The 15,000-nt window shown below is 52.4% G+C and overlaps 1 protein-coding gene across 7 annotated transcripts in view; it reads right to left on the bottom strand.

The window, feature by feature from the left end:
- The window catches only part of LOC121359411 (E3 ubiquitin-protein ligase TRIM7-like), a 12,414-nt gene extending 843 nt beyond the window's left edge, over nt 1-11,571 (bottom strand). For 2 of the 7 annotated variants that reach the window (XR_005956040.1, XM_041478349.1), the window contains exons 1-8: nt 11,327-11,571; nt 9,765-10,191; nt 8,873-8,968; nt 8,170-8,400; nt 5,592-5,614; nt 5,019-5,134; nt 3,873-3,908; nt 1-1,073 (exon numbers count right to left, since the gene is read on the bottom strand). The exon at nt 1-1,073 is cut by the window's left edge. Coding sequence is in view for 6 of the 7 variants with exons in the window: in XM_041478349.1 (XP_041334283.1) it covers nt 559-1,073; nt 3,873-3,908; nt 5,019-5,134; nt 5,592-5,614; nt 8,170-8,400; nt 8,873-8,968; nt 9,765-10,191; nt 11,327-11,538 (1,656 nt within the window). In the remaining variant the exon portion in view is untranslated. Of the gene's footprint in view, nt 1,074-3,872; nt 3,909-5,018; nt 5,135-5,591; nt 5,615-8,169; nt 8,401-8,872; nt 8,969-9,669; nt 9,700-9,764; nt 10,207-10,938; nt 11,030-11,080 lie in introns of those variants that run through there. The other 5 variants (XM_041478350.1, XM_041478351.1, XM_041478352.1 and 2 more) reach the window with 5 other exon arrangements.
- Between the last annotated feature and the right edge of the window lie 3,429 nt (nt 11,572-15,000).

Genomic DNA, 15,000 nt, shown 5'->3' with positions numbered 1-15,000 from the left:
AGCTTTTTTGGGGGAAAATCATTTCCCCATGTGGGAGAAGGAAACAGGAGATTTCTGACTGGATTTCTTCTCTGTGGACAAACAGAGGAGCTTTGTTTTGGATGGATGCCCCAAGATTCCTGCTCAACCCTACCTGTCCCACTGTCCCCCATAAATATTCCATTTCCCAGCCCATTGTCACTTCCACAGGGGTGGAGGAACCACTCCAGACCTTCCCACAGAGCCTTAAGCCCCCATCCAGGGTCAGACCTGGAGCCACAAATGACTTCTGGAGGGTTCCTTCCCACTGACTGGCTGAGCTCGTCACCGCGGCCAGGGCTGAGCTCAGATTGGTGGCCGCAGCCCTTGGGTTGGTGGCCACGCTCTCTGAGTTGGTGACCACAACCTTCCTTGAAGCTGGCAACCGCAACTTCTGGGCGCTGCTGGACGTCTCTCCTCCCCGAAGACCCTCCTTGTGGTGCTCTCCTGGCCACCCCACTGCCCACGTCCCACCAAAGCCAGGCTGATCCGAGTCCCCTGAGCTCACCCAGGCCCGTCCCCGCCGCTCCCCGAGGCGCCTCAGGGGCACAGCTTGATGTAGGTGACGGTGGAACAGACCGAGAAGAGGGGGAACACCTTCTCCTGGAAGGCCACGTTGAAGGTGAAGATGTGCTGCATGCTCTCGGCGTCGTAGAAGGAAACCTCCTCGCCCTCGTAGTCCAGGTAGACGCGGACGCGGCTCAGCTTGCGGCTGAGGCACAGCGGCGTGCGCTGCGGCGACGTCACGGCCCAGTAGCGGCCCCCGTTCTGCTGCACGGCCCAGATGCCCTCCTCGGGGGAGAACTGCGTCAGCCCCTTCCTGCGGACGGACTCCCTGGCCACGCCGAAGGCCCAGCCGTCCGAGGGCCCCACCTCCACCTCCCAGTAGTGCCGCCCCGACTTGAAGCCCGTGCTGGCCAAGACCCGCGAGTTGGTGTCGAAGCGCTTGGGGTTGTCGGGCAGCTCCTGCTTCCTGCAGCCCATGCGGACGCTCTTGAGGTCGGCCGAGAGGATCAGCAGGTGGTTGGCCGAGTCGGGGTCCAGGGTCAGGTCCTCTGTTGGGGACAGCGGTGACAGCGCTCAGGTCTGCGGCCAGGGTTTGAGCGAGGAAAAGCGCGACGCGGGGTGGGAGTCGCCGGTTCCTGGACCGGCCCGGATCTCAATAATCCCGGCCCAACCCCAGTAATCCCACCCCACACTGGACACCCCAAATCCCTCCAGGGGGGGTTTATCTCATGCTGCTCCTGGTGAGAAATGGGGTGACAACAGCACGAGGCCAGCGGGAGAAAGGAGCGCCATGAAAAAGCACATGCAGATAATCCGCGGTTGCCAATAGCAAAGATGGGCCTTAGGTCAAGAATGGTTTTCCCCACATAAATTGATTTTTTTGTCTTGGTTTCCAGCTCGTCCACACACAGGAGGGCTCCACACCCCCCTGGCATCACAAATTGCAGAGTTTTGATCCCCAAACCACCCCAAATCCTCGTGGGAAGCCGTGACCTAAGGGCATCTTTCCACCTGGAGCAGCCCAAACCAAACGTGCAATTCCAGCCTGGTCCCAACAGCTTTTTTTCCCCCCTTTCCCAACTCAGGCTGAGAGGAAGCAACGAGTGACCTCAAATTGTGGTTGTAGTCAGCAAAGTCACCACCAATCCATGAGACCCTTTGGGGGAGTCTAAATTGGGGCGTCTGGAGCTGAAACGCAGCAGGTGCCGCACCATGAAGGCCTTTGTGCTCTCCAAAATCCACAGATTCGGGTCAGGAACGGGCATAAAAATTTCCCAAAAGAGACACGGTGGGATTAAAAGCCTCAGAGCGCTTCGTAAAGGTGGGGAAAGCCATCATGGGGAAGGCTGGGATCATTAAAGCGCCAGGTTCCTCCCCAAAAGTGAGAGAGTGGCCAAAAACCAGCATTTCCTGCGTCTCCTGCACCAGAAACTGCAAATCCCGCCAGCAAAACTGCAGGGAATGGGGTGGAATGACCCAATTCCATCAATGCCAGTTTTTTTCTTTTTATCCACAGGGCGTTTTTCCTTCCTCGGGCATCTCCAGCTCCTGGAACCGTCAGGATTTGGGTCTGGGGTTCAACCACAAGGTCGTGGGACGGCACACACCTCTGCACATGCACCCACCCCCCTGGGCATGCAGCGAGGGGCCTTTGGCTTCCCAGCTTTGGCTTCTCCTTGTGCTCCCTGCCAGATTTTGGCACTTCCAGAGGCGTCTGGGGGTGCTGCTTGTCTGCAGAATCCTTGGAAAAGGTCCAACCCGTGGGTTGTCCTGCTTTGAGGTCCCCCGTGCGAGAGACCACAGCTTTAAAAGCAAAAAATAAGTTGTTTTTTTTTTTTTTCTTTTTTTTTTTTTTTTTTCCCTAAAAATTCTGCTCTGGGCACCAAGGGGGTGTGGATGGGGCAGGTTTTGATCTCAGGTTGAGGTCAGAGGGAGAGGGTTGATCCCAGAATTCCTGAAGAGCCCCTTCCCAGCATGGGAAATCGTCCTGGGCTGGGTTTGCCCCTCAAATTCACGACCTCTCCTGCGGGAAGGAGTTAAATTCTTAATCACCTTTAAAAATGAGTGGAATTCTGCTGGGATTTAATTTGAATTCTTAAATAACTGAAGGAATGAACCAAATTCTGCTGGGATTTAATTTGAATTCTTAAATAACTGAAGGAATGAACCAAATTCTGCTGGGATTTAATTTGAATTCTTAACTAATTTAAGGAATTAACCAAATTCTGCTGGGATTTAATTTGAATTCTTAAATAATTTAAGGAATTAACCAAATTCTGCTGGGATTTAATTTGAATTCTTAAATAACTGAAGGAATGAACCAAATTCTGCTGGGACATAATTTGAATTCTTAACTAATTTAAGGAATTAACCAAATTCTGCTGGGATTTAATTTGAATTCTTAAATAACTGAAGGAATTAACCAAATTCTGATGGGATATAATTTGAATTCTTAAATACCTTAAGGAATGAACCAAATTCTGCTGGGATTTAATTTGAATTCTTAACTAATTTAAGGAATTAACCAAATTCTGCTGGGATTTAATTTGAATTCTTAAATAACTGAAGGAATGAACCAAATTCTGCTGGGATTTAATTTGAATTCTTAAATAACTGAAGGAATGAACCAAATTCTGCCGGGATTTAATTTGAATTCTTAACTAATTTAAGGAATTAACCAAATTCTGCTGGGATTTAATTTGAATTCTTAAATAACTGAAGGAATTAACCAAATTCTGCTGGGATTTAATTTGAATTCTTAAATAATTTAAGGAATTAACCAAATTCTGCTGGGAATTAACCCCTCTGACTTCACGCTGGGGCGGAGGCCGGAGCTCACACCCTCCATCCCCATTCCCTGGTGGAAGCAGGAGCCCAGCAGAGCAAATTTGGCTAAGGAATTAACCAAATTCTGCTGGGAATTAACCCCTCTGACTTCACGCTGGGGCGGAGGCCGGAGCTCACACCCTCCATCCCCATTCCCTGGTGGAAGCAGGAGCCCAGCAGAGCAAATTTGGCAAATTGAGAGCCAGCTGTGGCTTTTTGGTCTGAAATCTGCGGGTTTAAGTGCAAACAGGCAGAGAGGACCTGGCTGAGCTGTCAGATCCCCGGCGTCAGTTAGAAAAATCGGCTTTGGGCTCTGGAGCTGAGCAGGCTGGATCTGGAAATCATCGAGAGAGAAGAAATTAAGGAGGAAAAAAAAAAAAAAAAGAAATCCAGAGTGCCTTTTTCCTTTTTTTTTTTTTTTTCCTTCCTTTTTGTCCCCCTCTCTTTGGCTTTGCAAAGTACAACCACAATTTTGGGTCTTTGCTCCGGGTGCTAAGTGTGAAATATCATCTTTTTTTTACCTTTTTCACCTCTTCCCAGCTCGTCCTGCAGGTGTTCTGGAAAGGAGAAAAGGCAGGGCCGTGAGTGGTGACACCCAGAGAGACAAAGCATCAGCAAGAGCTGAGGATGGAGCAGTGCAACAGGGGAGAATCCCTGTTAAATATATTTAATTTTAAATACAATTATTTCATTTTATATCATATATATCTGATTTTCATTCAATATATTTAATATATTTAATTTTAAATTAAAAACCCCTTTAAATATATTTAATTTTCATTAAAAACCCCCTTAAATATATTTAATTTTCATTAAAAACCACCTTCTTGGCATGAAATATATTTAAATATATTGATATATTTATATATAAATATATTTAATTTATATATTTAATATATATTTTATATATTTAATATATTTAAATAGATTTAATTTATTTATATTATAATTAAATATATTTAATTTTTATTGAATAGATTTAATTTTCATTAAAATATATTGAAATATATATTTAATATGTATATTTAATTTTCATTATCCTATATTTATTGAATATATATATATATATGTTAAATATATTTAGTTTTCATTAAAAACCCCTTTCTTGGCCTGAAGAAAACACAGGATTCATTTAAACCACAGTGATCATGCCCTCTCCCATCTCAGCCTGAGGAATTTCAAGCCTTGAGCACATCCTTTAAGCCAATTCTTGCCCCAGGGTGTAATTTCCATTTCGAAATTATTTGTTTTTTTTCTCTTCTAGACCCGCTCTTTTTGGCGCATTTTGCCTTTCCAGCTCTCTCAGCACCATCTCGTGCCTTCCTGCAAACCCGGGCCTTGGCTGTCTGGAAATTAAAGTTTTTATTGCACCAAAACCGATGCTCACATTCCGATTTCCCCCTCTTTTTTTAAAAAAAAACCACATTTCTTTCCCCAGAAATTTGCCTGGCTGAGTCTCTTCCTGCTCATGCCCATCTCCAGAATGAGAACAAGGATTTCCAGAACAATTTTCCCAGCTGAAAAAACCCTTTTTCCAGCTGAAAAAACACTTTTTTCTGCTCCACTTTGGTGCCCAGGAGCCCTCCAGCACCATCCCCTCTCTTCCTTCCCGGTGCCAGGAAAACCCAGGGATTATTTTTTAATTTTTTCCAGCCTTTTCCACCCACCCCGGAATTTCTTCAAGACCTTCTCGAGGACCACAGTTTTGAGGGAGAAGTTGCAGACGTGCATCTTCATGTCGGTGCAGACAGGGACGGGCTTCTGGCACTTCACGTCATCGCTCCTGCCGAGGGGAAAAAAAAACAGAAAAAACGACGAGGAAATCGTTAAAATTGCTGATTTCCCCTCATTTCCAGCTCCGTCTGCCGCCCGTGCTCCTCCAGCATCTCGCTGGGATTTCATCCTCCTTGGGGTGAGGAAATCGGGGTTTGGGCGTGGATTTTGAGGCTCCTCAGGGGTGATTTTTTGGGGTAAAAGCCCCTCCCCACCTCTGCAGTTTCGGAGCTGGCGGTGCCTGACCTGCGGTGGGGGAGCAAATCTGGGAATTTGGAGTTCCTGCTCTCGCTCGAGCCTGCAAGAAGCCCGCCGGCAGGGGAAAAGGGCGCCGTGAAAATCAGATTTCCAAGGAGCTGGAGGAGATCCGAGGCTCGCAGAGAGGAGGGGGAAGGAAAATTCCCCCCTCCCCGGGGCTGGGCACACTGAGCTGCAGGCGGGGAGAGCAGAATTCCAGAATTCCGTACCTGCTGATGACGCCCGCCACATCCTGGAAGGGAAAAAGAGAGGCTGAGTGAAACCCGCTGTGCTCTGCGACCCCCCCAGAGCAATTCCTGCTCGTCAAACCCGGCCGGGTTTTGGATCCCTGGATGGTGGGAGCAGCCCCAGGTGCGGATTCAGTCCCAGGTGTGGATTCACGTCCCAGGTGTGGATTCAGTCCCAGGTGCGGATTCAGCCCCAGGTGTGGATTCACGTCCCAGGTGTGGATTCAGCCCCAGGTGCGGATTCACACCCCAGGTGCGGATTCAGCCCCAGGAGTGGATTCACACCCCAGGTGTGGATTCAGCCCCAGGTGTGGATTCAGCCCCAGGTGTGGATTCGCGTCCCAGGTGTGGATTCAGCCCCAGGTGAGGATTCAGCCCCAGGTGTGGATTCAGCCCCAGGTGAGGATTCAGCCCCAGGTGTGGATTCAGCCCCAGGTGTGGATTCACACCCCAGGTGTGGATTCACGCTGCAGGTGTGGATTCAGCCCCAGATGCGGATTCACGCCCAGGTGTGGATTCAGCCCCAGGTGCGGATCCCAGCTCTGGGGGGGGACACCTGCCACACACCTGGGCAGCTCTGTGTCCCCTGGACTCCCACACCTCATCACCCCCAGGAAAAGCCCGGGGGTGCCTCTCGTGCCGGGGACGGACAGGGAAGTGATTTTCCCTCCTGGGGCGGACAGGGAAGTGATTTTCCCTCCGTCAGGGCTGGATTGTGGAGGTGATTTAAGGTTCAAATGCGCTCAATGAAGTTGCAACACGCTCAATAAAGTTGAGCAACACCGACAGCAGAACTGAGCCACTGTTTGCCTGTTCTGGTGCCCTCAAAACACATTCCAGAGCCCACACAAAGGCAGAGTCACCTCCCGGGGGGCTGGAAAAGGACCCTGGAGCCAGCCCAGCCTTCCCAAGCTGCTTTTTTAATAAAATGCCAATTGTTGTTCTGGCGTGTTTTACGTAGGCACCAGCACGGAGAGCACGTGGGGTGAATTTCCACCCACGGCCAAGTCCTGAAACCGTCTGCAAATATTGACAGGGCCCAGAAGGCAGGCTGGGAGGGAATTTAACCCTGTGCAGGTCTGGGGGAGCCAGATCTGAATCCAATAAAAACGAGCTCCACTCAAAGGTCACCTCCTGCCATGCAGGGTGGGGAAAGGAGCTGTGGAAAAGGATTTTGGGCACCCCTGGGTTGTTTTCCCACCTCAAAAGCAGAGTTTGGTCTAGCTCAGCTCTGAACACCTTGAAACCAAGGGCTTGGGGGGTGCTAGAAAAGCCCAAACAAGTTCATGGAGGGGAAAAAAAATTCGTTAAAATTGAAAAGAACATTCTGTTCCAGGGTGTTCCTCAGCTTGGGGCACTCAGACACCTCCTTGCACCATCCACTCGTTAAAGGCAGAATAAAAAAAGGACTTTTACCCCCAAAACACCTGCACAGGATCCACGAGCACTTGGAAAAAGGAGGAATAAGGGACCTGAGGCCTCACCTTGAGGAACTCCAGCATGGGCTGCTGGATTTTCTCCTCCAGCTCGGCGATGAGCTTGTTGAGGAGCGTGATCTCCTTGGAGAGGTCGGTGATGTTCTCGTTCTGCCTCCTGGCGATGTTCTTCTCCATCTTGTCCAGCTGCCCCAGCAGGATGTGCTCCTGGTCGTGCAGGAACTGCCGCAGCCGCTCGAAGTCCGACAGCAGCTTCTGCCGCTCGCTCTCGATGGTTTTCTGGGGCAGAAACACGGAAAAAAAGGGGTTTTCGGGGCGGACAGGGAAGTGATTTTCCCTCCGTCAGGGCTGGATTGTGGAGGTGATTTAAGGTTCAAATGCGCTCAATGAAGTTGCAACACGCTCAATAAAGTTGAGCAACACCGACAGCAGAACTGAGCCACTGTTTGCCTGTTCTGGTGCCCTCAAAACACATTCCAGAGCCCACACAAAGGCAGAGTCACCTCCCAGGGGGCTGGAAAAGGACCCTGGAGCCAGCCCAGCCTTCCCAAGCTGCTTTTTAAATAAAATGCCAATTGTTGTTCTGGCGTGTTTTACGTAGGCACCAGCACGGAGAGCACGTGGGGTGAATTTCCACCCACGGCCAAGTCCTGAAACCGTCTGCAAATATTGACAGGGCCCAGAAGGCAGGCTGGGAGGGAATTTAACCCTGTGCAGGTCTGGGGGAGCCAGATCTGAATCCAATAAAAACGAGCTCCACTCAAAGGTCACCTCCTGCCATGCAGGGTGGGGAAAGGAGCTGTGGAAAAGGATTTTGGGCACCCCTGGGTTGTTTTCCCACCTCAAAAGCAGAGTTTGGTCTAGCTCAGCTCTGAACACCTTGAAACCAAGGGCTTGGGGGGTGCTAGAAAAGCCCAAACAAGTTCATGGAGGGGAAAAAAAATTCGTTAAAATTGAAAAGAACATTCTGTTCCAGGGTGTTCCTCAGCTTGGGGCGCTCAGACACCTCCTTGCACCATCCACTCGTTAAAGGCAGAATAAAAAAAGGACTTTTACCCCCAAAACACCTGCACAGGATCCACGAGCACTTGGAAAAAGGAGGAATAAGGGACCTGAGGCCTCACCTTGAGGAACTCCAGCATGGGCTGCTGGATTTTCTCCTCCAGCTCGGCGATGAGCTTGTTGAGGAGCGTGATCTCCTTGGAGAGGTCGGTGATGTTCTCGTTCTGCCTCCTGGCGATGTTCTTCTCCATCTTGTCCAGCTGCCCCAGCAGGATGTGCTCCTGGTCGTGCAGGAACTGCCGCAGCCGCTCGAAGTCCGACAGCAGCTTCTGCCGCTCGCTCTCGATGGTTTTCTGGGGCAGAAACACGGAAAAAAAGGGGTTTTCAGGGAGAGACAGGCCTGGCGGCGCCGCTGGAGCTCCAGCCTGGAAAGAGACTGGGGGTTTTCCTTTGGGGAGGGGTGAGGAATCACAGGGGGCAGAATTCCCAGGACAAAAACCTTGGGAAGCAGCAGGGGTGGGACAGAAATCCCCGCCAGGATCTCTCAAAACCACTTGTTTTGGGGAGGATGATCCCAGAGGAGTTATTTTCAGTGGGATGGGTTTTGGTTTTTTTTTTCCCTTCTGCTGCCACAGGGATGACGTGCTGAGGAAAAGGAAGGGTGGAGCAGAGCCCCGGAGCCTGTCTGGCTCTCAGATGCTCCAGCACCATCCTTGAGGTCTTGGCTGGTGGTGGTGGGGCCAGGAGGAAGGAGGAAACCTCGCCCTCCCCTTTTTCGGACGCTGGGATCCTCACCCCGCTCCACCAGCCCACCCCAGGACGCACCAGCAGCTCCTGGGTTTTCTTATCGTCGTTCACTTTGAACTCCAGCAGTTCCTGCCGCTCCTTCCGCAGGAAATCCAGGCGCCCCTGGATCTTCTCCTGCCGGCAAAAGAAGAGTTTGTTGTCGATTTCTCTCCTCCTGCCCGCAGGGTTTGCCCTTTGGCGGGCGGGATGGGGAGGGAGGAAAAACACGGGATGCGCCGGCCGGGAAATCCCTCTGGACCACCAGAACCCCAAAAAAATGAAAAAAAAAACCCACCCCACGAACGGAGGGAGCCGGGGACGGGAGGAGCCCTGTTCCCACCGGCTCCCGGAAAAGGTCAGCCCGGCTTTAATTAACCTCGCTCATTTCTGGGCGCTCTCCCAGCGCCCAGAGTTTGTCTCCCTCAGCCGCTCCCCTCCCGGCGAGGTGAATCCGCCCCAAAAAACCAGAGAAACGCAGGAGAGGGAGGGAGGACAGCCCTTCCCCCTTTTATTTTTCTCCTTTTACTCTTTTTTCTCATTTTCCTCCTTTTCCTCCTTTTTTTCCTTTTTCTCCTTTTCCTCCTTTTTCTCCTTTTTTTCCTTTTTTTTCCCTTTTTCTCCTTTATTTCTTCTTTTCCTCCTTTTCCTCCTTTTCCCCCTTTTTCTCCTTTTTTTCCTTTTTTCCCTTTTTCTCCTTTATTTCTTCTTTTCATCCTTTTCCTTCTTTTTCCCCCTTTTTCCCCTTTTCCTCCTTTTCCTCCTTTTTCCCCCCTTCTCCAGGCAATGCACCCCCCAAGGATCTCACACCCCACTCCCCCTCTTGCTGCTCCACCGACCCTCCGCCCCTTCCAACAACGCGCACTCATCCCGGGAAAACCCCTCCGCGACGCGGGCGGGGAAGACGGGCGGGCGGACGGACGGACGGACGCGCCTTGTACTCCTCGGCAGCCTCGTCCACGGGCACCACGGCGTGCGGGCGGTGCTCGCGGGAGCGGTCGCACACCACGCAGATGCTCCGGCGGTCGTCCTTGCAGTAGAGCTTGAGCGCCTCGCGGTGCTTGGCGCACAGCGCGTCCTCCGCGGCCGCCCGGGCCCCGCGCAGCGCCAACTGCCCGATGATCTCGGACATGTTGGCCAGCTGCCGGTTGGGGCGAAAGCTCTGCTGCTGGAAAACCTCCCGGCACTGCGGGCACGGGAAGTCGGCGTGCAGCTCCCTCCAGCTCTTGGCGATGCACGCCCGGCAGAAGTTGTGGCCGCACTCGATGGACACCGGGTCCTTGAAGAACTCCAGGCACACGGAGCAGGTGGCCTCGTCCTGCAGGCTGCCGGGCAGGAACGCGGCGGCCATGGCCTCTCTCCTGCGGCGGGGAAGGCTTTCGGGAGGGGAGAAGGGGCAGTGCCCGGGGCGGTGCTCGGCGCGCAGCGCGGCCCCGCGGTCACTCCGGCCGGACCGGGCACAGGATTTTCTGCCCGCAAATCCTGAGCTTACCCTGCCTGGTTTTGGTTTGGGTTTTGTTTGTATTTATTTATTTTTTTCATATTTTAATATATTTTTATATATTTCTATTTTTAAAATATGTATATATATTTATATGTATTCATATATAAAAATATAAATATATTTTATATTTATATATATAAATATATTTTATATTTATATATATTTTTTATATATAATATGAATATATTTTAATATTTTTATATATTTATACAATATTTTATTTTTAAAACTATTACAATTATATATTTATATAATGATGTATATAATATATTTTATGTATTTAGATATATTTATATATATATTTTCATATAATATAAATATATTTTATATTCTATATATTTATATTTATTCATATCTTTTATATATTTGTATTATATTTTATTTTAGAAAATATTATATTTTATATATTTATATATTTTATTTTTGAATATTATATTTTATATATTTACATAATAATTTATATTATCTATTTTATATATTTATATACTTTTATATATTTATATATACTGACACCACTCCCTATGCAAGGACAATTCACTCTCCTCCCTCCCCTTTCCTTCCACCCATAAATAACCCCCAGCCCCTTTTTCCCCCCATCCCTCACCTTTCCGCCTGAGATCCGCAGGTACCGCCGCACCCCAACCGCAGGGATGCTCACGGAGCCGGGGAAGAGCGAGACCCCCGAGGAGGCGAGGTGACAGCCAGGAGGGGACAGCGCGACAATCGCCCCCCGAGACCCCCCGTACCTCTCAGCGGAGCCGCCCGCCGGCCGCGTCCCCCCGAAAGGCCCCGACCGGCCGGGATTTGGCGCGGGGCCGGCTCTGGACGGGCCGAGCTGCCGGCTGCCCGCGGGGTCCCAGCGGCACCGGGGCCGGCGGAGGAACCCGGCGGCGGCCGCGGCCGCCTCGGACATCGCGGCGGGGCTCGGGCTGCGGCTCCCCGCCGCCGCATCTGTCCCCTGTGTCGCCGCCAGCGCCTCCAGTGTCACTTACCATTCTTTGCCCTCCCCCATTTGGGCACCAGCGGGGTCTTTCCCTCCTCTTCCTCCCCCTCCTCCTCCTCCTCCTCCCCGGGCTCTGCCGCTCTCCTCCGTGCCAAAGTTCTTTTCCCTGCCCAGCGCCCGGATCGCGTTTCCATCGCCTCCCTCCACCTGTCCCCGAGCCCCGGGGTCTCGGCAGCCTTTAACCCTTTCCAGGGGCTTCATCACGGGGTCTCGGCAGCCTTTAACCCTTTCCAGGAGCTTCCTGCGGGGTCTCGGCAGCCTTTAACCCTTTCCAGGAGCTTCCTCCCGGGGTCTCGGCAGCTTTTAACCCTTTCCAGGGGCTTCATCCCGGGGTCTCGGCAGCCTTTAACCCTTTCCAGGAGCTTCCTCCGGGGTCTCGGCAGCCTTTAACCCTTTCCAGGAGCTTCATCCCTCTCCCCAAAGGGTGGGAAAATTGTTAATCTCGCTGCTCATATTTGGGGGGAAAGGGCAGGAGGGTCTCCTGTGGGGCACCTCCCGCCTGCCTGATCAGGTAAGAAGAGCTTGGGGCGCCCAAACCGACGGGAAGAGGGGGGAAATAAAGGGGGGGAAAAAAAGGAAAAATAAAAAGGAAAAGGCAACGTGAGTCCCTGCCAGGTAAACACCTGTTGCCTATAAATACAGAGATTGATTCATGTCCACTGGATACACGCATCCTCTATTTCCCCTGGCTCCCAGCAGCTCCCTCCCAAAAATTCCCATCCTCTCCCAAAATTCCCAGCCCTGCCCTGGGGGGAAAAGGAGGAAAACCCGGGATGCCGCCAGGAGGAAGCTCCTTGTCCCGTCCTTGGGGTTTGGGTGTCGGGATCGTGTTCGGGGCCGCCAGCTGCTCGCAGAGCCGCAGGAATGCTGAGCCCGGAGAGCTGGGAAGAGGAGGCAGGGAAACAGCGACGCCAGCCAGACCCAGCGCCGAGCCTGAGGGTTTATTTTAGAGCCGAGACTAAATCAGGAGCCCAGCTGCGGGCGCCGAGCGCTCGGGAATCCTCCGGGGAGCGCGGCTCAGTCCGTGGGCTCCTCGCCCCACTCCTCGTTGCAGAGGTCGGTCTCGCAGCACGAGTAGCGGGAGCTCAGGCGGGACTCGGCGTCCGACGCCCGCTCCCGGCCGCAGTTGAGGGCGGAGGTGCAGCCCTGCTGGTAGTAAAGGGTCATCTTACCTGCAGGGCAGAGGGGAGCGACGGAAAAAATCAGGTTTTGGGCTCCGAGGAGAAGCCCGGCTCTGAAATATAACCCGCCAAATCAAGTCACAGCTTGGTTTAATTAGGAGAAAAAGAAAATCAGGCGGTGCACGCACTGAGACAACCCCTGCCCCCCTGGTTATTTGGAAGGGAGAGTCTCCCCTTGGCTTAAAAACGACTTTTTGAAGCTTTTTTGGGGACAGCCGCCATGGCGAGGGTGAACTCAACCCCTCCCAGCTGGCGCTTCATCTCCTCATCCTCACCCATCCACGGGAGCGAGTTGGTTTTCCAGGGATGGGGAGAATTTCCCTGCAGGGGAAGAGAGGGTGGGAATGCCAAGGAGAGCCCGAAAGGAGGGAAGGAGAGGATGGGAAAGCCAAGGAGAGGATGGGGATGCCAAGGAGAGGATGGGAATGCCAAGGAGAGGATGGGAATGCCAAGGAGAGGCTGAAAGGAGGGAAGGAAAGGATGGGAATGCCAAGGAGAGGATGGGGATGCCAAGGAGAGCCCAAAAGGAGGGAAGGAGAGGATGGGAATGCCAAGGAGAGCCCAAAAGGAGGGAGGGAAACAATGGGAATGCCAAGGAGAGGATGGGAAAGCCAAGGAGAGGCCAAAAGGAGGGAAGGAAGGATGGGAATGCCAAGGAGAGGATGGGGATGCCAAGGAGAGGATGGGGATGCCAAGGAGAGGATGGGAATGCCAAGGAGAGGATGGGGATGCCAAGGAGAGCCCAAAAGGAGGGAAGGAGAGGATGGGAATGCCAAGGAGAGCCCAAAAGGAGGGAGGGAAACAATGGGAATGCCAAGGAGAGGATGGGAAAGCCAAGGAGAGGCCAAAAGGAGGGAAGGAAGGATGGGAATGCCAAGGAGAGGATGGGGATGCCAAGGAGAGGATGGGGATGCCAAGGAGAGGATGGGAATGCCAAGGAGAGGATGGGAATGCCACGGAGGGCCCGAAAGGAGGAAAAGAGAGGATGGGAATGCCAAGGAGAGGATGGGGATGCTAAGGAGGGCCCGAAAGGAGGGAAGGAGAGGATGGGAATGCCAAGGAGAGGCCAAAAGGAGGGAAAGGATGGAAATGCCAAGGAGAGCCCGAAAGGAGGGAAGGAGGGGATGGGAATGCCAAGGAGAGCCCAAAAGGAGGGAAAGGATGGGAATGCCACGGAGGAACACACCCAGGCTGCTTTTGATGAGGGCACACTTCTCCCGGCGCTCGCAGGTGGTGACGTTGGCGCCCCGGAGGCAGCCCACCAAGGGCACCTTGTACTTGCAGAGGTGGCACCGGAGGGTCTGGGCTGCTCGGAGGGGGAAAACCGGGATGAGCTCTGGGAAGAGGCGGGCGGAATCCCGCTTCCAGGCGGTTAAATGTGGCTTGTTCCCCGCTCACCCACGCCGACGCACAGCAGGAGGCTCAGCCCCAGCAGGAGCAGCTTCATCGCGGGGCCGGTCCTGGTTTGCATCGGCTCCCTGGAAGGGGAAGGGCTCGGGAATTCTGCTCTGGGATGAGTTCTGTTCCCTGGAATGAGAATGGGTCAGGCATTCTGCTCCGGGATGAGAAGGGCTCGGGAATTCTGCTCTGGGATGAGAACGGCTCGGGAATTCTGCTCTGGGATGAGAAGGGCTCGGGAATTCTGCTCTGGAATGAGTTTTGTTCCCTGGAATGAGAAGGGCTCAGGAATTCTGCTCCGGGATGAGAATGACTTGGGAATTCTGCTCTGGGATGAGTTTTGTTCCCTGGAATGAGAATGGGTCAGGCATTCTGCTATGGGATGAGAACGGCTCGGGAATTCTGCTCTGGAATGAGTTCTGCTTCCTGGAATGAGAATGGCTCAGGAATTCTGCTCTGGGATGAGAACAGCTCGGGAATTCTGCTGTGGGATGAGTTCTGTTCCCTGGAATGAGAATGGGTCAGGCATTCTGCTCTGGGATGAGAACGGCTCAGGAATTCTGCTCTGGGATGAGAAGGGCTCGGGAATTCTGCTCCGGGATGAGAAGGGCTCGGGAATTCTGCTCTGGGATGAGAAGGGCCCAGGAATTCTGCTCTGGGATGAGTTTTGTTCCCTGGAATGAGAATGGGTCAGGCAGTCTGCTCTGGGATGAGAACGGCTCAGGAATTCTGCTCTGGGATGAGGAGGGCCCAGGAATTCTGCTCTGGGATGAGTTCTGCTCCCTAGAATTCTGCTCTGGGATGAGTTTCGGCTCAGGAATTCTGCTCTGGGACAAGAAGGACTCAGGAATTCTGCTCTGGGATGAGGAGGGCCCAGGAATTCTGCTCTGGGATGAGTTCTGCTCCCTAGAATTCTGCTCTGGGATGAGTTTCGGCTCAGGAATTCTGCTCTGGGACAAGAAGGACTCAGGAATTCTGCTCTGGGATGAGGAGGGCCCAGGAATTCTGCTCTGGGATGAGTTCTGCTCCCTAGAATTCTGCTCTGGGATGAGTTTCGGCTCAGGAATTCTGCTCTGGGACAAGA

This window comes from Pyrgilauda ruficollis, unplaced genomic scaffold (genome assembly GCF_017590135.1).
Source record: "Pyrgilauda ruficollis isolate IOZ18807 unplaced genomic scaffold, ASM1759013v1 scaffold443, whole genome shotgun sequence".
Classification (NCBI taxonomy): domain Eukaryota; kingdom Metazoa; phylum Chordata; class Aves; order Passeriformes; family Passeridae; genus Pyrgilauda; species Pyrgilauda ruficollis.
This window is presented reverse-complemented; position numbering and strand designations above follow the sequence as displayed.